The sequence below is a fragment of the Haemorhous mexicanus genome, chromosome 3, assembly GCF_027477595.1.
Source record: "Haemorhous mexicanus isolate bHaeMex1 chromosome 3, bHaeMex1.pri, whole genome shotgun sequence".
NCBI classification, from domain to species: domain Eukaryota; kingdom Metazoa; phylum Chordata; class Aves; order Passeriformes; family Fringillidae; genus Haemorhous; species Haemorhous mexicanus.
In genome coordinates this window covers 63,983,498-64,011,308 of record NC_082343.1, presented here as the reverse complement: position 1 = coordinate 64,011,308, position 27,811 = coordinate 63,983,498, and the positions used below count along the sequence as shown (strand labels likewise).

At 40.1% G+C, this 27,811-nt stretch overlaps 1 protein-coding gene across 3 annotated transcripts in view; it reads right to left on the bottom strand.

Moving 5' to 3' along the window:
* Positions 1-27,059, bottom strand: part of THEMIS (thymocyte selection associated) — a 79,535-nt gene extending 52,476 nt beyond the window's left edge. For 2 of the 3 annotated variants that reach the window (XM_059842159.1, XM_059842161.1), the window contains exons 1-4: positions 26,871-27,059; positions 13,157-13,315; positions 4,929-5,387; positions 1,154-2,196 (exon numbers count right to left, since the gene is read on the bottom strand). In XM_059842159.1, coding sequence (XP_059698142.1) covers positions 1,154-2,196; positions 4,929-5,387; positions 13,157-13,315; positions 26,871-26,961 — 1,752 coding nt within the window. In that variant the 5' untranslated portion in view covers positions 26,962-27,059. The remainder of the gene's footprint in view (positions 1-1,153; positions 2,197-4,928; positions 5,388-13,156; positions 13,316-26,870) is intronic. The other variant, XM_059842162.1, reaches the window with a different exon arrangement.
* Between the last annotated feature and the right edge of the window lie 752 nt (positions 27,060-27,811).

Here is a 27,811-nt window from a genome sequence, read left to right as displayed (position 1 = left end):
TTACATTGTATTTAAAGCATAGCAATCACAACACAGGGTGCTCAGTCCACCCTGACATCAGGATGATGGTCTCATCAGGCGAGAGAATAGTAAGAGCAAGAGTAGGAAAACTTGTGGGTTCAGATAAAGACAGCTTAATAAATGAAGGAAAGAGGGGGGAAAAAACCCAAAACAGTGATGCAAAGGCAGTCCCTCACCACCTCCCACAAGCAGACTGCTGTCCGACCAGTCTCTGAGTTATGGTTGCCTTCCTAGGCAAATCACCCCCTCAGTTTTTATTGCTGAACATGGTATTATGTGTCATGGAATATCCCTTTGGTTAGCTGGGGCCAGCTCCCCCATCTGTGTCCTCTCCCTCTTGCCTGACCCCAATGAACTTCCTTAGGGAAGCCTGGGAAATCAAGAAGTCCTTGATGCTGTGGATGCATGGCTGTAAAACAGCCAAAAGATTGATGGGTAATCAAAAACACACCAATCAAATTAAATCAAAAATAAAAAAAATACTTTACAGACTGGTGTGAAGAAAATCAACTCCACCTCAGCCAGACCCAACACAAAAATTAATGAACAAATCCATTGTCTTAGTTAAACATCAAGAAAATTGTCCTGGAAGGGGCACTTCTTTTTTAACATCAACTTCTATTCTAAAAGAACTGTTTGGGGTTTTTTTGTTGTTGGTTTGTTGTTTTTTTTTAATTCCAAACCTATTTCCCACTTGGGTGAGTGCAAAACAATGAATTCGAAAATTTCAATACAACCTGTCTCTCTGTGAACTTAATTCCACAATTTCCAGCTGAGCAAAATTACCTTTACATCATGAAACATATGCTTCCCCTTAATAAAGATTTAAATACAGGCACTTCAAATGCCTCCCTTCACTTTTACAATGCTGCAGTAAAGGATTATCCATGCACAATTATACAGCCAAGAGTTCTGCTGTGAGTCGGCATGGCTCCGTTGTTTTTCATGGATCAATTAACACACACTGGAGATTTTAGCCATTCCTGTCTGTAATTGCTAATTTGCCCATTACAGGGAGCTGAGAGCCATCTGTGTACCTGGCATAAGGATGCAGCAGTGAAATGAAGACTTTAAAGCCACAGAACATGACCTGTGGCTGTAAGACATTCAAAGACAAGATGGGATACCTTACCTTTGGAGCCTGTACATCAGACACACATTGCTTAGGCACTGCAAAAGTATGTGGTGGTGGTGCTGTTGTTGGCCTTTTGGGAGGCCTGGGTGGTGGATGAAGGGTTAGGTTTTCATATCTTCTCAACATATAGTATTCCTCTTCACTGACTTCTTCCACTGTTGTCCTAGTCACAGGCGGTGCAACTGTCTGGACATCTTTGCTGAGCAAACGGACCAACATGTTTAAGCGATACACAGGAATCTCCCAGCTCTCCACTGGACTGCTGGCACTACTGATCAGCAAGTAAGAGTCTGTGATTTCTTCTTCTAACTGCAGACCAGGTGCAGCAGCCAAGACATCTTTCTCGATGGAAAGGTCCCTCACGGACACTTTGACATTAAAAGGGAAATGGAATTCTTTGCAAATCTCAGAGAGGTGGTACTGTTTCTTGTCATGAATCACTTCCACAAAGCCACCTTCCATGTACATAGGGAGGAGCACTTTTTTATATGAATCACTTAGTATTTGCTCACAAGCTAAAACATCTATGAGTTTCTTTCTTCCCTCATACAGAACTTCACTTGTCTGGCATTGCTGAACTAGAAATTGATCTCCAACTGAAACAGAAAAAAGCTCTTTATGAGGGGAAGTAAAGGTTTTAGTTGCTACAACATGAAGATGTTCTTTTTCATTTCTCACTATCTCTAAGTCATAGGCAGTTGGAAACTCCCGAGGTCTTCTCTTGAACTTTCCTTTGTAGCTCATAGGGATTAAATAATGTCTTTTGGAGGAATCACTTCTCATCTCAGAGGCTAGGACCCTTGCTGTCTGGTACTTTTTGTAGATGACAATCTCTTTCCCTGTAGACAATAAGTTATAAGGTTTTTGGTTTCCCGAAGGCCCTTCCATTATCTCAGCAACCACAGGAAATTCTTTGCTTGTTCTCTCAAATATATCTTCCAAAGAAAGTGGCTGAAGGAAAGAGCTAATATCATAATGGTCTGTTACATCCTTGACCTCAACATCCAGATCTGAGAGGATATGAATTATGTCCTTTCGAACTGAAAAGGAAAAGAAAAATATTGGGTTTTGTTTTCAAACTGACATTGAAATAAAATACACATCCTGTTGGCCAGATACTAAAAGTACCTTCCCTGAGGCATGCTTCTCCATGTGTAAATGTGCACTACTAACTGGGCCAGCCAAAGTCTAATTGTTGTAATTTGAGAGATATGGTTATCAGATATGCACGAGACCACACAAATGAAGAGAGACAATAAGGTGTGCAAATGAACACAAAGTTTAAGAAAAAGAAAAGGCTAGCTCACTATTTCCCCCACAATACCTCCAAGTTTAATCAGTTGTTTATCTTCTCAAATACTTGGGTGCAAGCTGTATTTTATTCTTTTACTTCATAGTGGTTTAGAGTTTCTCTAAAGAAATGAGTGGGAAACATTTTTAATAAATAAAGAGCATTTGGATCCATTAACAACACGTTGCTGCTAGAGCCAGACTGGGAGAAAAAAGGTATTTTGATATTTATAAGAATAATTAAAACATCTGTAATTATTAGGAAATAATATCGCCTAACAAAATGGCAAAGTCTTTGTATAACTAAGAATAAGTTATTTTTATGAACTAAGACATTTTAACATTATGTTCCTCTCTGGAACTATTGCATCTTTTTCTGCATCACCTGGTTTTATTCATTATCAGAACTGAGCCAGTGAATTTAACAACCTGACAGGGAACAACAGCTCTTTTACCACAGCTCAACTGGCAAAATTTTGAATGCAAAACTTCCAAGAACAAAGCTGACTATGTAATTAAGGCTTGTTTAAGAATTTGGCTCCAAGTCAGTGACACCATAGATCACTGACCAAGGCAGTAAAATTTAACAAGCAAATAATACTTAATGACTCTCTTCAATAAGATTTATTCTGCATAGACCTATACAAAGGGATAGTATATTCTGGATTCACACTTCCTTGTAGCAGGACATACCAATATTTTATACGGAAAAGTTGGTATCGGATTTATCTTATATGACAGAGTTCTATGACAGTGATTCAGGGTCTCTTTGTTCTGATTCTGTTTTTGTCACATTGACACCTTGAGGTGATAAACATCCTGAGCACCACAAGGGAAAGACAACAAAAGAAAATGACTGGTGAAAATGAAACTTTCTATGAGCATTTGTGAGAGTTCCACACACACAACTTTTTCATCATTAATAATGAGACGTATAGAGGATTCCTGCTCACAGCCTGTGAAAATATAATCAGTTATCCTAGTTATCAGGAGTATTTTTTTTTTTTAGAGTGGATAGTAATTCTCATAATTTATCTTTGTCTATTTATAGTTCTCCTAAAAACGGTGAAAATCCATTCTTCATGGTCCACAAGAAAGTAGTTATTCATGTACCATGAAGCCTACTTTTCAAGCTTGTATTAAATAGTTATTTAGGACATATGCAATGCTTCTTGACTGTTGAGAACACCGTGAAATGTAAAATAAAAACAACAAATACAATCCTTATAGGAATGACTGATTGGGAGACATGTGAATAACAAATATTTCTGAATCTTCTGAAGATTTTCAGGGGCATTAAATTCCTATTCATTCTGCACATATATCTTAGTGGATATACCAATAAGCCTGAGTTAATTGAGCTTCAGGAGATGAGCTAGATCCCTGAATCTAGCTAGAGTTACAGCAAACACTACTTTTACATTTTACTTTTACATTACAGTTGCTTTATCTTGTGAAGTTATATTTTTCAAACTCACACATTAAATCACATAGCAAGCACAGCTGAATGTCTTATGATAAGCATATAATGACTATGGTATATTGTGTTAACAATCTCTGCCTGCTTTTATTTCTTTCTCTTGTGTCCGTTTGCTTACATAATTCAACAGAGAAATGCTCAGCTGTGAAAAGATTTCTTACTTAATATCCTCATGACTGTCATACTTCTGTTAGGATTCAATTTCTATGGAGCTCATTGGTTTGCTTTTAGTAAATGTAACAAGCAGCAAAACCTTCCCAAAAGCAAGGCTACTATCCTGCAAGCAGAACCCAGCTGTATCAAGGTTTTGGTGGAACAGCTAGAACAACTGATGTCATAAATATTTTGGAGTTTTTAAAATAAAAACTCAGAGCACAAACTTTTAAAGATACTGGTTTCCTAATCTTTCTGTTTCCTCAAACCTACAGGTTTCAGAAACTGTCCATGAGTTTTTTTTTGTGTTCATATTCAGTTATTTGATGTTTCTGCAACAGAATAAAATAATATGATTTTCCTTTCTCTAACATCCTCTTTCTGAAAATTAAATGGTAATTAGGTGTATTGCAACATGTGCAATTGGTTTTTTTCTTTTCTTTTTCTACTTCCTAGACATAGCCATATGAAACTATCAAGTGGCTTCTCCATGGTCAAAGTCTAAGAAACAAAGAAAGAGAATCTGGGAACTGAACAGAATTCCTAAGCTCAACCTTGTTACTATGCAATATACTTTCAGTGAGGATTTAATTGTAGTGATCAACAAAATGGCAACAGAAAGAAATGCAAGGTAATAATCTGAACTAATAGATGATAAAGATATACTAAACAAAATATTATTTTTATCTTTCTTCCTCTTGAAACTAACATTAGTGGCAAATATGGATAAGGAATTTTTAACAAACTGAATCTTTCTTGGCTATTTTAAGAAAATGTTGTGTATTTAAGGGTACTTTTGTGCTTAGCTACACCAAGTTTAAAAGAACACAGATTTCAATTCCTACTTACATTTCATTACTGCCTGCACTTCGTAGACAGGCATGAGAATCAGACAGCCATCAAAATTCTCAGGAAGTGGACTAGAGGAGTCCCACATATGTGAAGTAGTGGAAAGTTTAACAATCCGGTTTCTACCCTTAGGGATTTTCCACTCTGCAATCTCTTTTAGGGTGTATATCTGGTCATCTTCACACTCATAGAATTCTCCTTCTTGCGAAAGGGGCAAAGTGAAGGAATGAGACTGGTTATTTCTGACCATGACACAGTTCACAGCCGTCATCCCATGGACCTCCTCCACTGAGTTGAAGGTGATCTGCTCATCATGTTTGATAGTGAAATGTTCCAATTTTATATCCTTGGCACTGTAGAAAGAAGGATGGCCAAACCTTGTTGGCCCAATGGAGACTTTTCTTGCAATTTCTTCAATGCTGACATATGGAGTCTTATCTGCCACAACCTTATAAAGACCTAAGAACAGAAAACTTGCATTATAAAAAGGGAAATACACAAAGAAAGTCATGCCAAATTTTAGAGTGTGAATGTTATGAAAATGAAGAGCAAAGAACATAAATAATTCATAGATGATACCTCAATTGCTAAAAATACAACTCTAAAGAGGTAATATCAGCTGGTACAAGATATAGACAGATGGAATTAACCCTTTCTGATGTGTATCTAGTTTCTGACATCCAGCACTCTTGGTCCACAGTAAAATTTTTCTTTTTCACAGAAAAAAAGAAAAGTTATCCTAAATTCCTATCTGTCTTCTCAGGAAACCAGCCTTTGAGACCTAAATGCAGATGTGGTATGAGGAAACACAGAATTAATGCGATCAGTTCATGCGGGATAAGTTTCTAGTCTAAACATCAGTACTATGTAACCTTCCACACACAGATTGGGAATTCCTAGACCAAGTGTGTTTAAAGATACATCCCAAATGAAAGAGTAGCACCTACAGATAAGAGAGAGCAAATAGATTTTAGCGTATCTGACAGCCCAGTCCACCAGCTGGATTAATTCAAAGTCTGGGTGTTGTAGCACTCCAGCCATCACGAGGCAATTAAAATGCTGAAGTTCTGCAAGGCAGAAGCTGTATCTGAGCTTCCCTATCTCCTAGGGACATTATTACTTCATGTTAATCCTGCCCTTTGGATCTGTCTCATTAGGAGATTCCATTGCAAGAAAAATGTGTACATTTCTATATCTGCGTGAGGGTTTTCATAAAGGAAGATGAACTGGAGGGTTGAGAGGACTAAAAAGCAGGACTTAGCAGAACAGTGATTTAGCTGTCTTCCTCACAAGGCATGGCAGCATTGTGAATGCTGCCTTATGGAATTGCAGTGCAGCTTCCTGAGACAGATATTGACAAAGACTTGCTTTCAAGCGAATATGAGAGAGAATAGAGGTTGTTTCTAGGACAAGTTTGCCAGTCACAAATAAACCAATAGCTACAGCTACAGTGACAAAGAAGCCAAGCTCCCTGGGACACACTGTGACTTTTCTCCCTTTGTCTGCCAAAGCCAACCAGCAAAAATCCTATGGCCTCACTCCTCCATGTTATTGACTTCTCTGGACCACAGAGAGGGCACTTTGTGGTAAAGGTATGCTCTCATTTTGGCTGTTAAGGAGGAAGCATGGGATGGGGTATCAAAGAGCCTGGCTGGTACCACTAAAGACACTTTTATGGCAGCTTCAAATCCCATGAGTAGTTTAAGCCATGTCTGAAAGGTTTTAAGTGTCCTACCCAATTGTCCTCAGCCAAGTGCAGGATGCCCCAGCAGATACCTAGATTTCAGTAAGGTGAGATGCTGCCAGACCACACAGCTGTTGTTGGATTTTGGGAAGACACTCATTTCCTTCACTAGACCTCCCCTGACTGTGGGATTGTTTAACAAATTGGATAGGAGATATTGCTTCTCTTAAAAATAAGCAAGGCTCTTATTTTCTTCCAAACTTTTTCCCTTACTGACTTTCATTACTGATCATAATCAACACAACTGAGGGCCCTGCATGGTATCAGGGTGTCCCAAAGATTGTATATCTTTAAATGGATGTATCAAATAATTACTTCTATCACAACAGCCTTTTTAAAAAAATTTTTTGGGGGTGGAGGGTAAGGGGGTGGTTCTGACTACAGGATTGCTGTGATTCTTTACAGTAGCAAAACCCTGTACTTTCACTTTGTAACTTTAGCATCACTCTTGTTAAAGGAGACATAATTAAGATTCTGTCTGTGGAGTGGCTTTTAACTGAATTCATCAACAGATTGGGTATATTTGGTTCTGTGTGTCCCATGTGGCCACTAGAACTCTGGGAGCTAACATCTCTGAGGGCCTGTCAGCAGCCTAAGCAGCAATAGCCTCTTTGATCTGCTGCAGAAATAGTCACCAGTTGCACCAATGTCACTTATTTCTGCAGTTCTGTGCCTTCACAATTGTCTGTATGACAGCCAGCATTTCCTGTGTGAAGTCAGTACCCTTGTGTCAGTTCATCCTCTACATATGTGTCCTCACCGCAGGAAAACCTCCAGACTTTTTCCTGGGCTGCAAGAAAGGCATATGCATGAAAGCACAAAGTACTACTTGAACACACTTTTCTCTCCCACTGATATTTGCAATGTTTCTCACTGCCATTTTAACACAATTTTTAGTGAGAAAGTTATCTACCACAGTCCTAATCACCACTGGAGCATGTCAGTGCAGATCAACACAAAGAGGTTCCCCAGCATTTAGAAAGTATCACTGTGACAAGGTACCAGTGACAAAAACTGAAACTGTGGAAAAGACAAACAGTGTTCTAGTATCATGCTTTGCAAGCACAAGATGGTTATCACCTCCCAGCAGTGCTGAGAGAAAAAAAATAGGAATCTTTTTAATTAAAAAAGATATTCAAAGTACTTATGATGTGTCCCAAAGGCAGTAACTATGCTTACCCATCTGTGATACAGGAACAAGTGTATGCCCCCCACAAATTTCCCCGAATTACATCCAAAAGCCTCCATAAACTGTGCAAAAAGTTTGAGCTGAAAATATTTGGCAAGGTACTGGTATGAGGAACATTCTTCTCTTCTATGAGTTTGACAATAGTCTGAGGCTATTTAGTTTTCTGGGCCTACAAAGTTATTTGGAAGGCAACTATTTCAGCAACAAACCGATGAACATCCCAGGTTGGAAAGCAGGTGTCATATGGAAGCATAATTATCAGATTTCATGCAAAACTAGACACCTGATTAACCCCTTGGCCCAGGCAGACTGGCTTTGTCAAGGATGGGAGCAGAAGAATATTTGCCTTCTGTTCTGGTGGTTTTCACAATTTTGGTGACAGAATGCTTGCTTAGGCAAGAGAAGAGCCATGTGGCCTTGCATACTTAGCTTCTGTATTGATAAGACTCCTGGCATGACCTAACAGCCACTTCTGAGGGGCTATGAAAATGCAAAGTTCTGTATGTTTCTCTCTACATAGAACATAGGTAAATATATAAAAGACTATTCGTGCATGTTGGGTGGAAGTCACTGCCATATTCTGCCATGGTATCCTCTCATAAAGGCTCTCCTTGATACTGTATATATGTAAAAACCAAAACAAAACCATGAAAACCGCCAAACAATATTATCTGGAACGATTCAGAGCTGTATTAAAATCACTGTGAATCAAATTGCAAAAACAAATGTTTTCCAAATCTAAGATAACAAGGAAACCTCCAGGAGGAGGAGACATATGGTAAGTTTGAGATGCTAAAATTTGGACATTTTGAGGTCAAACAAAAATATTTCTGTACTTTTTTACAAACCATAAAACGACTGAATCAAATTCACTTAGACTTTCCCAAGAGATCTTGGTGGACTGCAAGGGGGAAAACAGATGGAAATAACAAATTTGGAAGAAAGTCCATCTGGTTTATCAAGATCTGGCATTCTTGCTCCTATAGATATACTTTTTAAATGCAATCTGGTCTATAACCAAACTGTACTGATGTCCAATCGTTCAAGGGAAAATAGTCATACAAGAAGAACTATACCCATATATAATAATACCCAGGAAAATGTAACCATTCCACTCCATGAAGCCTCTGTACCTAGTGACATTTCACTAGGTGAAGTGTCTGGCTAGACATAATACAACGAATGATTAGTAAGTCCCAAACATCATCAGCCCAACTTTTCAGGAAGTTGATACAGAGAGAGTTTGAGAATCTGAGAAAATTGTTTCACTGGTATGGGAGAGAAAACATAGCCAGAGGATCACAAGACTGAATGTGCTATGGGAAAGCACATTTTGATAGAAGGATATTTTTACCACTTTTTTACAGAAGAGTATATGCTGTTCTCTTTTACTGTCTGTAGTGTAAAATGTACCACTCTGGAGCTTTATGGACTTCCTATTTTCAGTCTTAATTAGACTCCTGAAGGAAGAGAGTATTTTACTCTCTTTCCCCCACAGAAAGCTAAGGAAACCAATAGTTAGGCTTGCCTAGTAGAGTAGCAAGCAGCCTTCAAGAAAAAAGAAGAGCAGAACAAATCATCTGTCCCAGACGAGGAGTTTCTGTTCCCCAAGTAAGGTTGGGAAGAGCACAGTTTCTACCTTCTCTGGAGATGACTTAATTGCTATTCCTCTTTTCCCACACCTCCAACATGCACTCACTACCTCTTCTGCTTCAGCATCCTTCTCCTCTCATCCTGTCCCAAAAGCCAGCTCTTCCTCACCTAGTACTGAGATGAGCCTCTTAAAGCCTAACCCCTGTTCTTCCACGGGTGTGTTTTGTGGTCACTGACAAGTCTCCTGTCTTTTGACTTGCAGATAAGTACTCAAAGGGGCGGTCATGCTCAGCTGTGTCTCTGTCAGACTACTTGGGAATGAGCAGCAGCAAAAGCCAGGGACCTCATGAGAACAGGGGCAGTCCAGTAATTTTTTTTTTGCAGAAGAAGGAATACAACAGAATGAAATGTAATCATTTGTGCTGGCAAACAATTCAGTTGTTGTGCAAATTACCTGTCTGCTAATTTGCTAGTAGTGAAAATTGTAGTTCAAAATGTGGTTATATGTAGTCATTGAAGTATCTAGAGTAACAGCAGACTTCTGTTATTTTATCCAGTGTATGAGCACAGAAAGAGCAGCCCGGTCCTCTGAGGCATGAAAAAGAACAAATTAGAATGAGGATGAAAGAAATAACGCAGATAGTGAACTTGCGGTTGCAGCGGTTTCTCTAATGCAAAGGGCAGATTAGGCCTTTATCAAGGATCTGATTTGCCAGAGAAGAAAAAAAGGAGTACTGAAGACTGCAAATACATTCAGAAAGACAAAGAGTAGGGCTCATTTAAGGCCAATGAGCCCAGTTCTTCACTCTCAGAGCTGCTATCCCCAGAGTAACCTAAATAGGAGCATTGCTCATTCGTGCCAGTATGCACGCAGTGAAAGGATACGAGAGCCCATGGCATGCAAAAGAGATGGACATGGAAAAGAGCATCAAAGCAAAAGATCTCTTTGCATCAACAGTGGCAAGAGAGCACTGTACATACAATGTAAATACAGGGTCAGCCTCCTGGAGACCTGTGGATATTTTTACTGAATTAAGTCAAAGGCATCATGAAAAAGATCATCTGCAATTCAGTTCTGTGCTTTGTTCAAGAGATGGGGGCAAGCCATGTTTCATGTACAATATTTCAGTTAGATCTTTGCATGGGTATGTAATAAAGTGGAAAGGAAAAAGGTCAAGAAAGAGAAAGAGACTGGGAAATCTTGACTCTGCAGAGCAGAATCATTTATCAACTAAGAACTAAACTAGAGAAATGACAAATTTACGTCTTACCAAATAGCTCTTGAATGCATAAGAGTACATATACAGAGAAAAACAGGAAAGAGGTGCTCCCTGTTGGGCTAATAAGAAGTGTCATTATGCCCCTCTTCAGTGCTGCTGTTCAGTAATACCCGTCATGTGGAAGATAATAATGATAAATTTCAGCAAAATGAACTCTGAATTTATTTTTCAAGTGAAATAACCCAGTTTTCTAGAACACTGGTTGGGAGAGTTCATAACTATGCATGAAAATTGTAGTGATTAGATTGAATTTGAGAATGTGCTCAGCAGGGCAACTGCATCCAAATGCCAGGTTGTAAAACTGATCACTTGAATGCAAATAAATCCTGATTCACCAGGTTCAAGCATTTGAAATCACAAGTCTTTCTGTTCTAACAGTCGGGACCTTCAACATTAATAAATTTAGGATTACTTTTATCACTCTGTTGTGTTGGATATTTTAGGATTCAAATGTTCAACCTCATCTGCCAATCAAGATTTAGAATATATTTCTATCAGTGTATGAATTTTAGAGATAGAAGAAATTTTAATAATATCAGAGAAACCTGGATTACAAGAAAAATACCAAGTATCTTGAGAGTTCACAGGAGAGTCATATTTCAATATCTCTAGATAACCACAGATAATTAAAAGGTCTTTGATCTCTACGTCTGGGCCCTACTAGTGCTTGAAAATGGCATTCCAAAAATGTCTTTTAATAAGTGGTCATAGAAACCATTCTGATTCACGGGATAAGAAAAACGTGAAGCTAAATTGAGGATCTATTTGTGTGTGAGGGAAGTTAAATATACACAACTACTTCAGAGAGAAATCTGTATTTTAGAGATGGTAAATAAGGACATAGCTGAAGATATTTTTTGTAGTATTCAGATGAAACCTTTCATTCCCATGGACTTTTACATTTTATTTATTTCAATAAGTGTGTCCTGTCTCCCTCTGCAGAAAAAGCACGTCCCAGCTTGTATACTGGCATAACCTAAACCCTATACATTCATGTGCACACTCTGGCATACTCAGCAAGATTTTAGATGAGCATCAATGAGGTTATTAAGTCAAGCACTCAAACACTAGAAAACACTCATATTATGTTCCCCATGCAGCATCAATTTAATTTCCCATGCGCTTTCAGTACAATACAGTGCTAATTAAATATTTAGGGTGGGGTCTTTTTTGTACAAAACTGTAGTCTCATTCAGTCCATTAGCTAGGCTGATGGCCAAAGCGAGTCCTGGGCATGATCTCAGACTCTTGAAGTCTGTTGTGTTCTGTGTGTGCTCTGTACCAGTGTTTCCTTTATTCATGTGTCCCACAACTTCTCCCCCAGACTCCCTCCCACTCCCACTGCTCTCCTCATGCAGTTCTCCAGCTTGCTCCTCTCCTCTCACCAAAGGGCTCCCATTACCTCTGCTGCCTGCAAGACTCCCAGCATAGGAAATGCCCTACTTGCGAACTTGTGGGTGGGTGGGGTCTTCCTGTGCTGCTGAAACCACCTGCACCTGCCTCCAGTCTTTGATCTTTGCAAGGAAAATCTTCATCCTTCTGTCCTGCTCTGAGATCAAAACTTTTTCTACCATTTTGCTAACACGGTTCCTCCCAGCACTTGGGATAGATACTCACACGGGATACACACTTCTCCCTCTGTGCTTTATTCACTTCCCTGTTCAATGCTGCTGGGCCCTAACAGCAGAGGAACTGAGATGAGAGCAAAATTCAGAAATTAATAAATATGACACATGATGAACTGGTACTGGGTTCAGTACTTGGCCAGCTCTCCTTAATAAGGCAACATGTAGAGGGGAAGATGTGGTTCAAGTAACAAGTCAGTACCACATGTAAAAATTCAAGTCCATCCAAAATATGAATATGTTTGGATTTCTCTACAGAACAGTTAAAGAGACTTTTTAAGTAGAAAACCATATCCTCTAATCCTTTTTCCAAGCATGGAGCAGCCACTCTGGCCATCATAGTTAGAATAAATCATTAAAACAAAAGCAGTATTGAAAACAAAGTATTGAAAATATTTTGAACCCATAATAGTAAAATACAGATGTAGTAATGGTAAATACTTTATAGTTTAAGAACACAGCTAGGAAGATTTCAGCTCAGACAAGGTTTGGCAAAGTCATAAGTAAACAAAAAGAAGATTTTTGTTGTAATTCTTTCACCAAGGGACTCCAAGTGCAGAAAGCATTACCACAAAACTTTATAATATTATAAACTTCTATCCAGGTTTGAGAAAGGACTGTAAGAGTTGAAATTTAAAAACTAGTTGACTGCGCCTTGTATCATCTGATAAAACTGCATTCTTGACAGCTGAGTTGCAACCTCAAATATCAATCAAGACAGCAAATCAATAAAATGAACAAAGGTGATTACTCAGGGCTATAATTTCTCAGAAACATGTATTCATGAAATACTATACCAGGAAAATTTAGTGGTAATTCCACTTTGGCTGAAAACTGGCTGACTTCATTATTCTCACAGACACTTGCTATGAGTTTATTAATTTTGAAGCCAATAACTTTAATGACATCTTCTGTTGAGAGGGAGAATTCATTTCCAAACATCTCATAGACGGAGTCTGAAAAGAAATGCAAAAGGAACGAAAAACATTATTTATCTTTTTCTTACTTTGTCACGTGTCTTTACCTCTTTGAGTGAAAGCAAAAATAATATTTAAATTATATAAAATAATACTTATCTTTTGATAATTAGCCTAATTTTCTCTTACCTCCTCAGGATCGTGGGAAAACCATCTTGTGACTTCAATGATCAATCAGCTCTATGTGTACATGGTTCTTAAATGCATGCAGGGAGAACAACGTCTGAAGAATCTACATTTCCAAATTTTTAGACCAGAATAGGTCGAGGTAGAGCATAGGATTACCTGGGCTGTCATGAGCTGTCTCCTGAAACCAGCAGGCAGTGGAGCTCAGGCTAAAGGTGGCTCTGCACAGCACAGGGCATAGCATATCCCATAGGAAACAGACTACAGCAGGAGACAAAAACCCACAGACCCTTGAAGGTACCCAGAGAGATGACAGGAGACATCCAAGTGCAAACAGCATTTGAGTTCAGAAGACCTGAAGAAAGTACTAGAAATTGGAAAACGGGCAAATTAACAATGGCAATCCCTGTCCCGTGTTGAAATGAGCATTTTGATTCCAACCTGGCAGCAAAAAATTCCTTTTCTGTCTGTCATGTTCAGAACTTTGAGAAAAGGAGCAAAGCAATCCAGCCAAGTGTTTCAGCACTTCCTCAGCAAAACCTGGAACTGTATTTTGTCCTGCCAAAACCAGTCCTCCCTTCTCCATTCTAGTTGTGGTCAACCTTTACTGTTTCAGATGCAGATGCACAGGGAGAAGAATAAAACCAAAAAACTCAAAAGTCAAGTAATGAAGAAGAAGAAAAATTCCTCCTGGTCTTTGCAGGAGATTAGCAGAAGCCTTGGGGCATGGGATCAATTAACTATATGTAAAGGCAATGCAGTGAACACAAAGTGCTCCATTTGTAGACAGAATTGCATTGAACCCAGAACATCAGAAATGTTGACTTTAATACTAGCTTCCATTCCTCTGTGCATTTCTTCCCAAGAACTAAACAAGATCTGTCTGAAGCAATGTGGACATGTCCTTTCTGAAATTTCATCTCAAAATTTCATTTCCCTTGTTGTGAGAAACATTGTTCTCATTTCCACTCCCAATGCATTGGTGAGCGCATTTATTTGCTCTCCTATCAATATTGTTCAGCTACTTAAAATACTTTCTTTCTCATTTGCATTTTTCCCCTCCCCAAAGGGTTCTCAGGGTTAATTTTGCCCTTTGCTTTATTTCCTCTGAGAAGACAGATTTTCCTTCACACAATTTCTCTAAGCCCCTAGTTATAACTTGTTCAGTTTAAAAAGTCTTGTCTTTTTACTTTTTGTTAATTTTTTTTTTTAACCTAGGTAAGCAGAATGGTATCAGGCAATGAGAAATATTTAAAACCTGACCTCTGGCTACATAGTTGCAATCAGTAATTGAGAAGGCCAGTGCTGAAATATCATTTTTGCTGGCAGAACTCCCTTTCTTGAAAAGCAGCACTCTTTACAGCTCTCCTTGTAGTTGGTGGGGATGGTGAGGGGAAAACTAAAAAAAAAAACAGCTTACCTTATTTCTTTTTTCCACCCGGGTGCCACACCAAAAAACCCCAACCATTAGCTGACTGATCTTCCTGGTGTTCATTCAAGAACAATTCCAGTCCTGAATATAGCCTGGGCTGATAAGCATCTCTTTCAGAGTCTGTGATCTATTTTCTAACTCTGCTGCAGCACCTGCAAATGAAAAGCACTTGACTATCTCCTAGACCTCAAGAGAAGTCACTGGGAGCCCAGTCTGAGCATAACTTATTCTTGTTCTAGCCTAAACCCAGCCAAAGCCTCAATAGAGCACCACAAAACAACAGGAGAATATGGAGAGTAACGTTCAGCAACTGGGTACGTGTGCTCTTTTTGTCTGGTACATGTCCAGACAAACCTATTGGTTGCTTGTGCAATGCTCTCAACAATTGAGATGGACACCAGGAAATCCTCAGCTTCCCTGGAGAAGATGTAGGTTTTTACCCTCTGGAGAAGGAATCTTGATTGAAAAAATTAAGTAAAAAACCATCTGGAAGATGCTTTCCACAGGCTGGATGTGACAGCATCCCCTGGTTTCCCTTGCTGAGGACTCTTTACAGGCTTAAGGTCTCTGCTGTACTTAGATTCCAAACTCACACAGCAGGCTTCCTGCTGCACACCAGGATGATGACTAACTCAGAGGTATTCTGGATTATAGTGCCACACAAATATCAACCAGTGCCAGGTGAAGAAATATGTTCTTTAAGCATGCTTTCAACAATTCTGGTACTGAGCAGAAGACCAAGAGAGCTACTGCTCTTTAACAAAAAAGAACAATCTGGTTTTCTTACTGTAAAAATAGTGCATAGTTGTTTGCTCTGTTCAGTCCCTTAGCAATTCAACACAGACTAACTCAGCTGTCTCTGTGGAATTTGCTGCAGCTCCCATCAGGAGGCTGGCTGCTGCTAATACAGATCATGAAATGCCATGTCTCACTTTTTTAATACTCCAGGTATTTTAATACTCACTTTTTTAATATTCCAGGTATAGTGATTCCACCATTTCTCTGGGCAGCTTGTTCCAGAGCCTCTCTCCAGTTCACTCTTTCAGTGAACACTTTTTTCCCAATATTAGAGATGAGCCTCCCCTGGCACAACTTGGAGCCATTTTCCCTTGCTATGTCACTGGCTGCCTGGTGGAAGAGAACAACTCTCACCTCACCACAGCCTCCTTTTAGGTAGTTTTAGAGAGCAATAAGGTCTACTCAGCCTTGTTTTCTCCAGGCTTAAATTCCCCAACTCCCTCAGCTGCTCCTCATAGGATTTACGTTCAATCCCCTTCACCAGCCCAGTTTTACTTCTCTGGGCATGCTCCAGAACCTCAATATCTTTCCTGTCATTCTTTCACCACCATTCTCTGGGCTTGGCCATCCAGCCAGTTTTATATTCAGTGATGAGTATACTTGCCCAAGCTGTGGGCTGCCAGCTTTCCCAAGAGAATGCTGTGGGAGACTGTGCTAAAGGTTTTCCTGAAATCCGAGTAGGCAACATCCACAGGCTTTCTCTCGTCTACTAAATGGAGTGGTTAAGGGGCTAAAGCTCTCCAAAAACTGTTATTGAAGAATATTTAATGACTATTTCAGTTTATATCTGCAACAGAGTGATTCCACAAAACCCCCCAAGAAAATTAAAATCAAGGGAGGTCATTGTCCTACCATCAAAGAAATTAACCTGGGTACATAAACCGCTAGCAAAAAAAAAAAATGCTTTGCAATGCCACCAGTGAGGACCATAGGATAGTACTTTTCTTTTGCAGAAGAGAAGTTGGATACATAGATCATATAACCATGGAATAATGGAGATATGCCACCACATTTTCCATCTAAGACATCAGAGATCAACTTTCAACAGCTTATCAATAGTAAAACATGTATTTCCAGATTTATTTGAAATAGGCCAAGAGGTTGAAAGATTATGAGGATGAGAGGCTGGGTGGATGATTGCTAACTGACTGAGGCCATGATTGCAGAAGCCTCATTTTTATCAATACTAAGATTTAGAAAAAAAATTAAAAATTAAAATCTGCCAGCCACATTTTTGGGGGTACAATTGCACATACAGTATTGATTTTAATTACATATTTGTCTGCAAGTAGATTGCTTTGGCCCTGATTTTATCCCTTGCTTGGCAATTTGCCTGGAATAATACAATAAAGATTACATTTAGACAAGAAAAATGTTACCTAGGCACTTGCAGCAAATATTTGTGCTGGTAAAAGGAAGCCAGGGAAAGTGCATAGCTTTCAAAAAGGATAATAAAAGTACTTTTTCCTTTAGAAGCCATGATAATTAATCTTAAAACATTTTGAAAGTTCCCACTTTGTAACAATGCGACCCTGAGAGATTTTACTTCAGCTGTGTAATGTGGACCCCCTCACACAATATATTGAAAAATAAAATTTTAATTAAAATGCACTTTTTAACATTTATTTGTTGTTGCACAACAATAACTTTGTTTTTCCCACTCAAGTCACAAAGAAATTGTAACTCTTTGAAAATGTAAATCAAATAACCTTGAGAACAGATTGTTTTGATTTGAGAAAGATGTATGCAATATAATGCAAAAAACCCCCCAAACCAACATTTTAGCAGCTTATTTACAGTGATCAAACAATGCCCCTGAAGGCTGCAATTAAAGAGCTTGTTGCCTTTGAAAGAACCATTTCTGAAATGTTACTTTGTTCAATAAAAACCACATTTATATCCTTTCACAAGCTCATCTCTAGTTTGACAATCTGTGTTATCAACCACTGTGATCAGATCAAAGCAAGTATCACAATTGGTTCAGTATTTTTCCCTCCATCTTTCCTAAAATGTTAAGCAGCCACACCATCATCCTCCCTAACATAAGCCCTTTATTTGATTTATTTCTCATTATAGGTACAAGAAGAGCACTTTTGTGTTAAAAACAGCAATATAAAATATAAATACAGTGAATGCCTGAGATGGAGGATATCATTCTTAATGTCAGGGTATCTGACAGTACCACTGAGATAAATATTTTATAATACAAGGTGAAACAATAAAATATCTCAGCAATATGTCCCTTTTTCTTCCCAGCAGCTTGGAGCTCCATTGGTGACTGCTCTCGGAGTGAACGCCTCACTGACGCTGATAGAAAGGGCTCCCAGTCAGGGCTGGGAGTAAACAGCAGCAATACATCACTGGGATGGAACTCCTTTCTGCCAAACGCCTCCGGGCAGTTTAGCATGAAGGGCCAGGGAGAGCGATGCAAATGAGACAAAAGACTTGACTAAGGTGGCACAGAGGATTATTCAGCAGCGGTGAAGCTCAAGCCCAGGCTGGCTGACTCCCAGTCTCACAGCCTGTCTGATACAGGGTGCTGCTAAGCACTTCCAAGTATCTCCCCCCCTTTTTTTTTCCTTTTCTTTTTTTTTAAACAAAGACCAAGCTTTTTTCCTAAGAAAACCAAATCACTTTGGAGGCCAAACACTAGGCATTGACTGCCTAGTCCCATGAGTTTGAATCTTTGATGGAAAATATTTTCTCTTTCATGTCTCAGTAACACTCGCTGAATTCATTGCAGCTGGCAGGCTGAGCAGTCTTTGAAAGGAGATCCAAAGAACCTGGAACCTGGCTGCTCAGTGGGGAGATGAAAGATCCCCCTACATCTCCTGAAAGAGTAGAACTTTGTCCCAATGTCCTTTTCCCAGTGCTCTTTTCTCCACTATTATGTTGTCATCAGTTGTCCATATGGGTGCTGTCTTCACTATCAGAGGTGACTCTGTTTCAGGGGCTGGTGAAATGGTTCTGCTTTCACGTAAAGGCTCCATGCCCTGGTGCAGCCATTCAGCCAGAATTACAATAGCCCATTCTCCCCTACAACATAGCTCAGCTGAAATCACAGTTTTATTAAGGCTGCTGCAGGCTCTCAAAGTAATATGAAGGGCATAATGGATCTATAATTAGTGTCAATAAAAAAAGGTATCATTCTTTATGGGCATTATTTGAGGGCTAGCCAATTGTTCAGAGTTTATGCTCTTTGGAAAGAAAAGAGATCTATTTTAAAGTTTTAAGGAGGAGAGTTTTGCTTAATAATTTAAATCATTTTTTACTCTGATTAAGGAGAAGGAAAAGCAAACAATTTCTGATGGGGAGACATTAGGTAGCTTTTTTTCCCGGTCAAATACCTCCTGAGCACAAAAGATGCTCAGCAGTCTGCTGAATTTCCCCCACTAAACTCAAATAATCCAATGCCTTGTAGGGAAGAGGTTGGAAATCATGCACAATGACAGCAAAGAAGGCAGCATGCCCCAGCTTCTCTCTCTAACTCCAGGCTGTAAGAGTGGCTGCCAGCAGGATAAAACATCTGAATGGCTTTTATCCACCCCTCCCTTCCTAACCCCAGAAGCTGCCCCCACTGAGAGCAAGTGAGCCCAGCTCCCCAGCGCCCACACAGTGCTCCAGATGCCTGAGGATAGCAGTGGTCATGAAGGCAGTGTGAATTTGAGTGGAAGATCCTTTGTCAAATGACAGAGCAACTTATTGGGCTTTCAAAAAACTCTTCTCTCTTTAACATGTCCCTAGCAACAAAAATCTTTAGGTTTGATCAGTTTGGGGCACAAATCTTTCAAAAGACTCTATGCAAAGATGCATCTTACCTAGATCATACCTGCTTAGGCTGTGAAGGGTCTGATTTTTGCCAGCATGAAACCATCAAAAAACAAAAGCCATTAAGATTTATCTTTTGCCGTATAAAGTCAAACTTTAAATGTCAAGTGCTTTAAGCCATTTCAATCATAATAGACTTTAAAAAGAAATTACTTCTGTGGTTTCTGATTTATTACTTTCCTGATAAGTTTATGGCCTTTTTTTTTTTTTTTTTTATAAATGCATTCTTCTGATTCTCGTCTATCTAGAGGCTCACACACTGCATGTAACAGCAGAGCTTTATGCATGTAGCACCCACTATAATGGAAAGAGCAAGTAAAACCACAGCTCCCAATGAAACACCTTTGACCTTTTATTTGGGTTTACCCAAATGAGTCAGAATTACTACAGCATTGAAGACAATGCCCAAACCTGATTTTGAACAGCATTAGTCACTGTTATAGCCTGTCATGATTTATTTAGATGTATTCATTTTCTTTAGAGCATTAATTACTTTGAATTTAATGTGTTTATTCACATATATGTTAAACAGAAAACTACATTTTGTTGGATGAGGTTTAGGAAGGTTGCTCAAATGGAGTTGCAGGATCATCAGATCAGAGTGTTGAGCACTTCACAGGTGCAGTCCAGAGCTGGAAACATGTTTAAGCATTTTCCCCTACTGAGATCAGAGCATGATGTCCCTTGTGCCACTTCTTTGTGTCCAAGGGAGCTAACCAGTATCAATATAAGTATCAATATTTACTAAAATGTTCAACAGAAAGATAGTTGATCAATCAAACTGGTGGACCTGGACAAATGCCGCGTTCCTTCATGAACACATCACCAGCTACTTGAAGAAAAAGTTTTGTCACAAAAGCCCTGTAGCTCATAAGCAGTGTGTGGTCATAAGCTTGTGTATCCTGGGATGTTTACCCCAGGATCTTCCCTCCTAGGCAATTTAACATAGTTGTCCCTTCTTCTTTCCAGAGCCTGAGTGTGTGAAAATTATCTTGGTACTTTTATAGGCTTTTTAGAGGTTTGTGGGAAGGGAAACAGGGCCCCTCCTGCTGCAGACCTCCTCCTCCTCACATCCCTGGAGCCCAAGTGCAATGACAGCTGGGGAGCTCTCTGCTGCAGGACACCAGCACATTGAGGGAGCTTCAGCAAGACAGGACAAGGACTTGAGCCCTGCATTGAGACAAACCAGGCAATTTGGGTATTCTTCCTACCTCCTGCACCATCCATGGGGAGGCCCAAAACTGAATGTCACAGAAAAAAAATCCCCTCAGAGGAGATCCTCAAATCAGCTTCACCCTGAGTGCCAGCTACCCAGGGTCAGATTTTTCTCACTGTGTCTGGATGAGTCATTCCATTGAGAGCAGAAGTATGAATAAAATGAGCAATATTTGACCCAAAAAAGTCAGGGTTTGTTCTCACATCTACTCAAGAACACTTTCTTTCTTGTTTAGAATAAAACAGGCATTTGAAGCAGCTTGAACAAGGGCAGGAGAGTTTCAGTGGTTTGTATTAATAGAGAAAATTTACCAGTGTGCTCCAAGTAGTGACCACAAAAAAGAATCCAAACCATTTGTTATTCTGGCTGTACTTAAGGCTCTTGCTCCTACTTGCTCAATCAAGAAGAACAGAAACAAATGTATTCAAAGGAAACTACCCTTCCACTTTTTGATATGTTTACCTATCTTTAAAAAATCTTCTCTATCTTAAAATAAATTTAAAAAAGACACAAATTAGTAAGTGAAAGCACAAGTTTCACCATTTTCACAAGAAGTTCTCCCACAGCATACACTCCACTGAGAATCCACCCAGTAAATGTGGAGAATGATAATAATCTCTAATGATATTTTACCTCTAAGAAATACAGCCTTAATTATCTTCATCAAAGCTGTCTTATGCTCAGCCTCTGTTTAAATTATTTGTTGCTTTTTGTAAGAAAAATTAGTTTCATTAATCCTGAAGAGGCAGTTTACTTGTTTTATTCATACATAATATGCACTGCATATCCTAGCCTTCATCAACTCATTGGCTTATCATACTTGACAAGGGAGAAGGATTTGTTCTCTCTAGGCTGGCTTAGAAACAGTTAAACAGTTCTAGCCTATGTGATCATTTCTGAACTGTTAGTGTTGAGAGATATTTCTTGTCTAAATTAAGACTCGGGGCAGCTGAGTTTGGATAGATAAGGATTCCTTTTGCATTCAGTTTGCCTAGCTACAATAACAGGGTTAACAAGACGTTTTGAACTCTGTTGATGATCAGCAGAGCCCATCACTTCCCTGAAATGCTTGCAGAAATGCACGCTGGAAAGATACCATTTTCCAGTCACAGAAGCAGAGAGAGTGAAACCAAAACTGCAGAGACAATGAGAGAATGTGGATACGCAGCCAGCAAGAGGAACCATGAGTCATGTTGTTTAGAGTTGACTAAAATGACTTTTGAAATGGAACTATTCACCCAAGGGTTCTGTTTGGCGTTGCCTCTCATGCAGCTGTCAGAGAGCACCAAACATCTGCCCAGAGGAGGAATCCCAATCTGTCAATTCTAAGAATCTTTAGATCCCTTAAGTCTGGAAGGACATTAACCAAGGATGTACTTGTGACCCTACAATTGCCTCTTTCCAATATTTCCTCCCTGCACAGATCTAGAACTTTCCTGAATCCCAGAGACTGGAGTACCACAGCTACAGCACTAAGGGACACATCAGGACACTCTAAGCCAGCAGTGTCTGCCTCTGCAGCCTGGGTATGCTGCTTCACTGCAGCAGAGTTCCCTTCTCCTCAGAGAAGGAGCACAGAATTTCCTGATGTGTTTCACAGGCCTGTTGTAAAAGAGGGTACATCCTGGAACTGCAATTTACACAACACACATGCTGATCTCAAATAACTGAACCACAGAGCAGAGCTACAAACTCTCCCCATGCTCTGGCAAGTTCCAACCCCAGAAGAAAGGGGGAATACCATTTCTGATGTGTGTGTTTAGGTGGGGCAAGAATGGAAAGACTGTGGGTGGGCTAATGACAACAAACACCAACAGAAGAGGTGCCTTGAGAGGTTATTCATTTTTCACAATTAAAGTTGGCACTTTTTACTGCTTTGCCACTGGTTAAATTAAGCCTGCAAAATATTAAATTCAATTACCCATAAAATAATTATATTAGTATTAAAACAGACATAAATTTTGCAACATAAAAATGAAAGCCTACACTTGCATGCTATCTGTAAAAATCAGTGGTCAGACAGTACTTACCTCACTAAGTATCAATATTTACTAAAATGTTCAAAGAAAGATATTTGATCAATCAAACCAGTTCCCAATGGAGTTTCAGCAATTTAATTTTTTTAATAACATATTTTAATGAACTATTAAATTATCATGTACTTCAGTCTGCACTGTAGTTCATTTCTAATCAGCACTGATTACCAAGTTATTTGTATCTGGCAGATTTGCTTTCATTTCATAATCATCCTTCCTATTCCCTTCAGAGATTCAACAGTGCAGTCCAGTTTCTGTAGCAAGGACATTACAACTGCAGAGTCCAAACAAAAGCCCTGAGAGGCATCCCTGGTATTTGCAGAACTACTACCTCCTTTCATCTGTGTTTCTGTTTTCAAACCAGGGATGACAATAATTTCTCTGCTTCTGTATTGACTTTCGAATATGATGATGAAAAGCCTTTTGGAAGAACTCAGAGCTCTTACTAACACCCCACGTTTCTGACTCTGCAAAGTGTCAGGCAGTGGTAGGTGATGGCTGCAGGTTGCGTCTCTGACTATGCAGCCCCACACAGCTGCAGCCAAAGCAGAAAAGAAATATGGAAGCGTGAACAAGCACCTCCAACCTTGACTGTTCTGCCTAGAGGCAAACTGGTAAGGCTTCAACCAACCCCAAAGTCCAAGTGTAGCATGAAAATCACTGATATCAATTCAAGCAAAATGCTTTCCTCTTCTTCGTGCCCAGAACAGAGAGGAAAACAGCAACAGAACTTCCTGAGAAAGGTGTCTAAAACATAGTATTCACTACCAACAGCAAAAGTTCAATTGCCCAGAGCCTTTCTAGCTGAAAGTATTCCATGTGAAAGCAGGGTCTATAAAGTCATGTCCATTTGCAGTTTGGGGAACTACAGTTAAATACATCACATTCCAGTAGTATCAGCAGAAACATAATTTTTTTATAGGCCAGTAGAGAGACTAATGGTAGAATGAGTGCACACAGCATATGTTTTCTACTTGCTCTCCACTGGGAACAGTAGCAGGCAGGCTTGGGTCTGAAAGGAGAGCCCTAGGTTGTATTTGGTGTAACATGGATAAAGAAGCAGAATGGATTCTTTCAGAGATGTTACCTTGCCAAAGGCAAGTAAATTCCCACTCTATCCTTGGAGCTTGACTTTGCAGCTTCTAATAAAAATACCTCACCACATGGAAAACATTCATCCTCACAAAGCATTGAACTTTCCTTATGCTTCCAGAGGTACTGAAAATCTCTCAGGGACTGTAAGGCTAGTTTGCAAGTCCTATATTTACAAAATCATTAGACCTAAGTGCAGTGTGTGGAAAATGCTGCTTCCAACAGAGTAAATGGAGAGTTTCATCCCCACAGCAGACAGAGCACCAGAGAAGAGCAGTGAATCAATTACACTGTGTTACCTTATTATCAAGCATCTTGCCATAGCCTTCTTTGGTTGGCTGCTACAGCTTTGAGGTGACAGCTCTAATGGATGTAATAGACCATTATTTACTCCATTAGCCATTCTATGTACCTGCCTATGTTATGTTAAGAAACCTTGCCCTTTTTGGCGGAGGTTCTGAAGAGGAAATTTACATTAACATTTGCATATATAAAAATTCTTCCTATTCAGAATTCTTACACCGGAAAATTAAGTATCCCTGGTGATTGATCAGTTTCAAACAATCACATGTAATGCTCTAATGACTGATCTCCCTTTCTATCTGCAGGTTGGGCTGACAATGGTTAGAGATTCCTATGAAATCCCATTCCACAAAAGCACTTAGCTGACCGTGTAGCTGACTGTGTAGCCATTTGGGAGCTATTACAATCAGTGCACAAATGTTCAGATTTGGTCCCAGCAGCCAGAGCAATAAACCCATGTTCCCTGCAGACAGACCTGCCATTACCCACACTGTGATTGCCGGTGGACTGCATGGGGTAAGAGAGATCAAAAAGGTTGGTGCAGGGGCAGAGGGATCTGCCTGAGGAAGGACTAAAGAGTGGTTGTCCTAATGGAAACTTGAAGTGCTCAAAGTGGACCGTTCTCCTGTTTAGCAATACAACAGGAGTTGCTCCAGCCTCTCTTTGAAGCACTAGTCTTTCAACAGAAAATGTAACATAAATCATAATGCAATCACAGAACAATGTGTTCACCCCAGCTACCAGGTCCAGAAGGAAAGAAAATATTCAGGAAAGATCTGACACAGACAAAGAGCTCAGGGAAGGAGGGAGAGAAAGGGAGTGAGGGCCTGGCCTGAGAAGACCTTTTGTAGCCCTACATCCTGAAAACCTATCCTGCACTGAGTGTCTTGGACATCTCAATCTTCCTCTGAAGCAAGGAAGAAGAGGAACCCACAGAAGTCTACTGCAGGACATCAGAGGTCCTAGGTACTTGCAAGTATTTTTTGGGATATGATGGCTGTGAGGGCAAGGAGCCAGGCAGAATAAACAAGAGACTTGTGGATGGCTGTCGGTGCTGCAGCTGCTGCGCTGGTGGCACATGTCTGAGAACAGCTGAGAAGCCACCAGGAGCAGAGGACAGGACGAGGTAGTGCTGCTGAAGGCCAAAAAAGCACTGGAGCAGTACAAAGGCTGTCACTTTTTAATGCTAATATTCTCAGGAGCACATACCAACCCCTCCCAAGGCTAATCAACAGCTAATAGACTTTTTCTTTCACATGTCAGGAGTTGCTGCAGAGTGGTCTGTGTGCTTACTCACAAGTGTTTTTCTCCTGAGGAAAACTGAGGGTTTAGACAGGATATAGAATCACAAACTGCTACAAAAACTGTACTGGTATAAGTTTTACCATCCATGAGCAGTAGGATGCAGACTGTAGGAACTCAGAAACCTGCAGACAGCTGGGCTACCATCATTTTATCATAGCATTTTGTATATATATATATATATATATATATAGTTTAAAAGATAAAACTTCAACAGGCCACATAGCAAAGCTCAGAATAACAGTATTTTCAAAAGTTTCTGGTTATTTTAGTGAAGCTTATTTCCCAGAACACTTTTTCTATATACCAGTATTATTCATAGGTAGTTTCCAGGGCAGCCAGGATGGGCAATCAGGAGCACGTGGACAGTACTCTACCATCACAAATTCCGTATGCCCTTTCCCATTTCCTTTCTGCCGAAAGAAGCTGTTGTCATGGAGGGAAAAATCACCCACTCTGGCCACAGCTACTGATTGCCAATCAGACTCTGGCCACCTCCTCTCTCCTACTATGGTGCAGCATGGAAATACTTAGATTGATGTAAAGACAGATGTTGTAGATCCCAAAGGGGGTGTTTGGCTGAAGCTGAAGCAGACTTCAGTTCATTTCATGAAACCCTCTCTGTTTTATCAGTTGAACCTAAGTTTTTCCCTCTCAGTGGCATGGAAGTAACTTTTTCTAGACTGATACATGGGCTTGACGTGACATCTTCACTACCATTGAACAAAGTCCATGCACAAACCAAGAGCAAATTTTTCCCTCTAATGCAATTCTCTTCGACACAACCTTCCAAGTGCATTTTGTGTACAAACAGAGCAATAAACGCATCATAAAAACTGATCTGCAGCATGAAAACCAGTAAAATATTACCCCTGTGTTGCTCCTGTCCAGCTCACACCAACTCCTTTGCATTGTTGCGCACTTGAAGTGCCCCCAAATACAGAATATTATTTGAGGAAAACCTTATGGTCCTTCATGGTCTCTTTCCAGACTCCCTGCTTCTTTATTTCTGAGGCAGGAGACCTCTCCATGGCAGCCCCAGAAGTCCAAGATAAGTTAAATAAATTAACCTCTGTGAGGTGATTTGCAGTTGCCGGGTTGAGGGCTCTGTGTAAGTGCAAAGCAAATTCATGTCCTATTCTATTACTCTTTCCAAGATAGGATAAGGACTAACTAGTTTCTTTTTCATTGCCAGTGAAAAGACTGAATGCACACTGCACCAAAGGCATTTCCAAAGCCATTCTTTGGAAACACTCATTCTTCAGCTGGTGGGAAACTGCTAGGAGACAGCTCCATGAGCATCCTTCCTATGCCACCCCCCCATTCTACATTCCAGCCTGAAGGGGACCAGATGTCAAATACAGGCTTGCAAAGCCCTGCCAGAAAACATTCGATGCTCACCTTGACAATAGATGCCTGACTGGATTTGGAGGACCCTGGGAAGGGCTCTGAGGTCCAGAGAATGAATGAACTTCTGCAGGGTAGAGGCCATGGTCTGCAGCCCTGTAGCATGAGGGTTTGGCACGTAAACACCAGTGAGAAGCTCTCAAGGCAGCAACACTCTCAGCCTGGTGCATGCTGTGCTCGGAAGCTCCACAGCAGAGGGGAGGAGTGGCATGGGGAGGTACTTCTGCTTCCTTCTCTCTGTGGCTGCTTCCTCCCATAGATGCAGCTGGAGCGGGGTGAGGCAGCTGGTGATCCCATCAGCTGGTTCTGGCACCCCCACCCATCAAGGGTCTGTGCCAGGCCAGGAGATGTGGGAGGTTGCTGTGGGTACTGGGCTCCAAAGGGGAAACGGAGATCTGGTACAAAATTTCATTGGTGATAGTTATTGGCCCTGTGAAAAGAAGATACTGAACATCAGCCCTGCCTAGAGTGGGAAAAACACCATATCTGGGTGGGGTGTTGTTGGTTTGTTGGGGGTTTTTTTCGCCTCTTGGAACACAGCAAAATAATTTGGTGTTTGTTCACTTCAAAACCACAAATAGCCCTTGAAGAAAAGAGATTAAGCACTCTGCTGTCCTAAATATTTTATCTGGATTTAAGATAAACAAATAGAATACAGATTACTTAACCTCTAAATGGACATTTAAGCACAATACTGTATGCAAAACAGTCAACATTTTCTTATGCCACCAATGATTTGTGGGAATTTGATTTTGAGGTGCTTCAGCTGGGAAGGAATTTTAAGAGACAGTACCCTGTGAAAATCAGACTGCACTGGTGACAAACCCCCAGCACTGATCCCAGCTCTGCCAATCTGAGCTTGATCAAGCACTGTTGTTTCAGCAGGACTCTTCTGAAGAACAAGGCCATAGCAAATTCGCAGCAGACTCAGATCA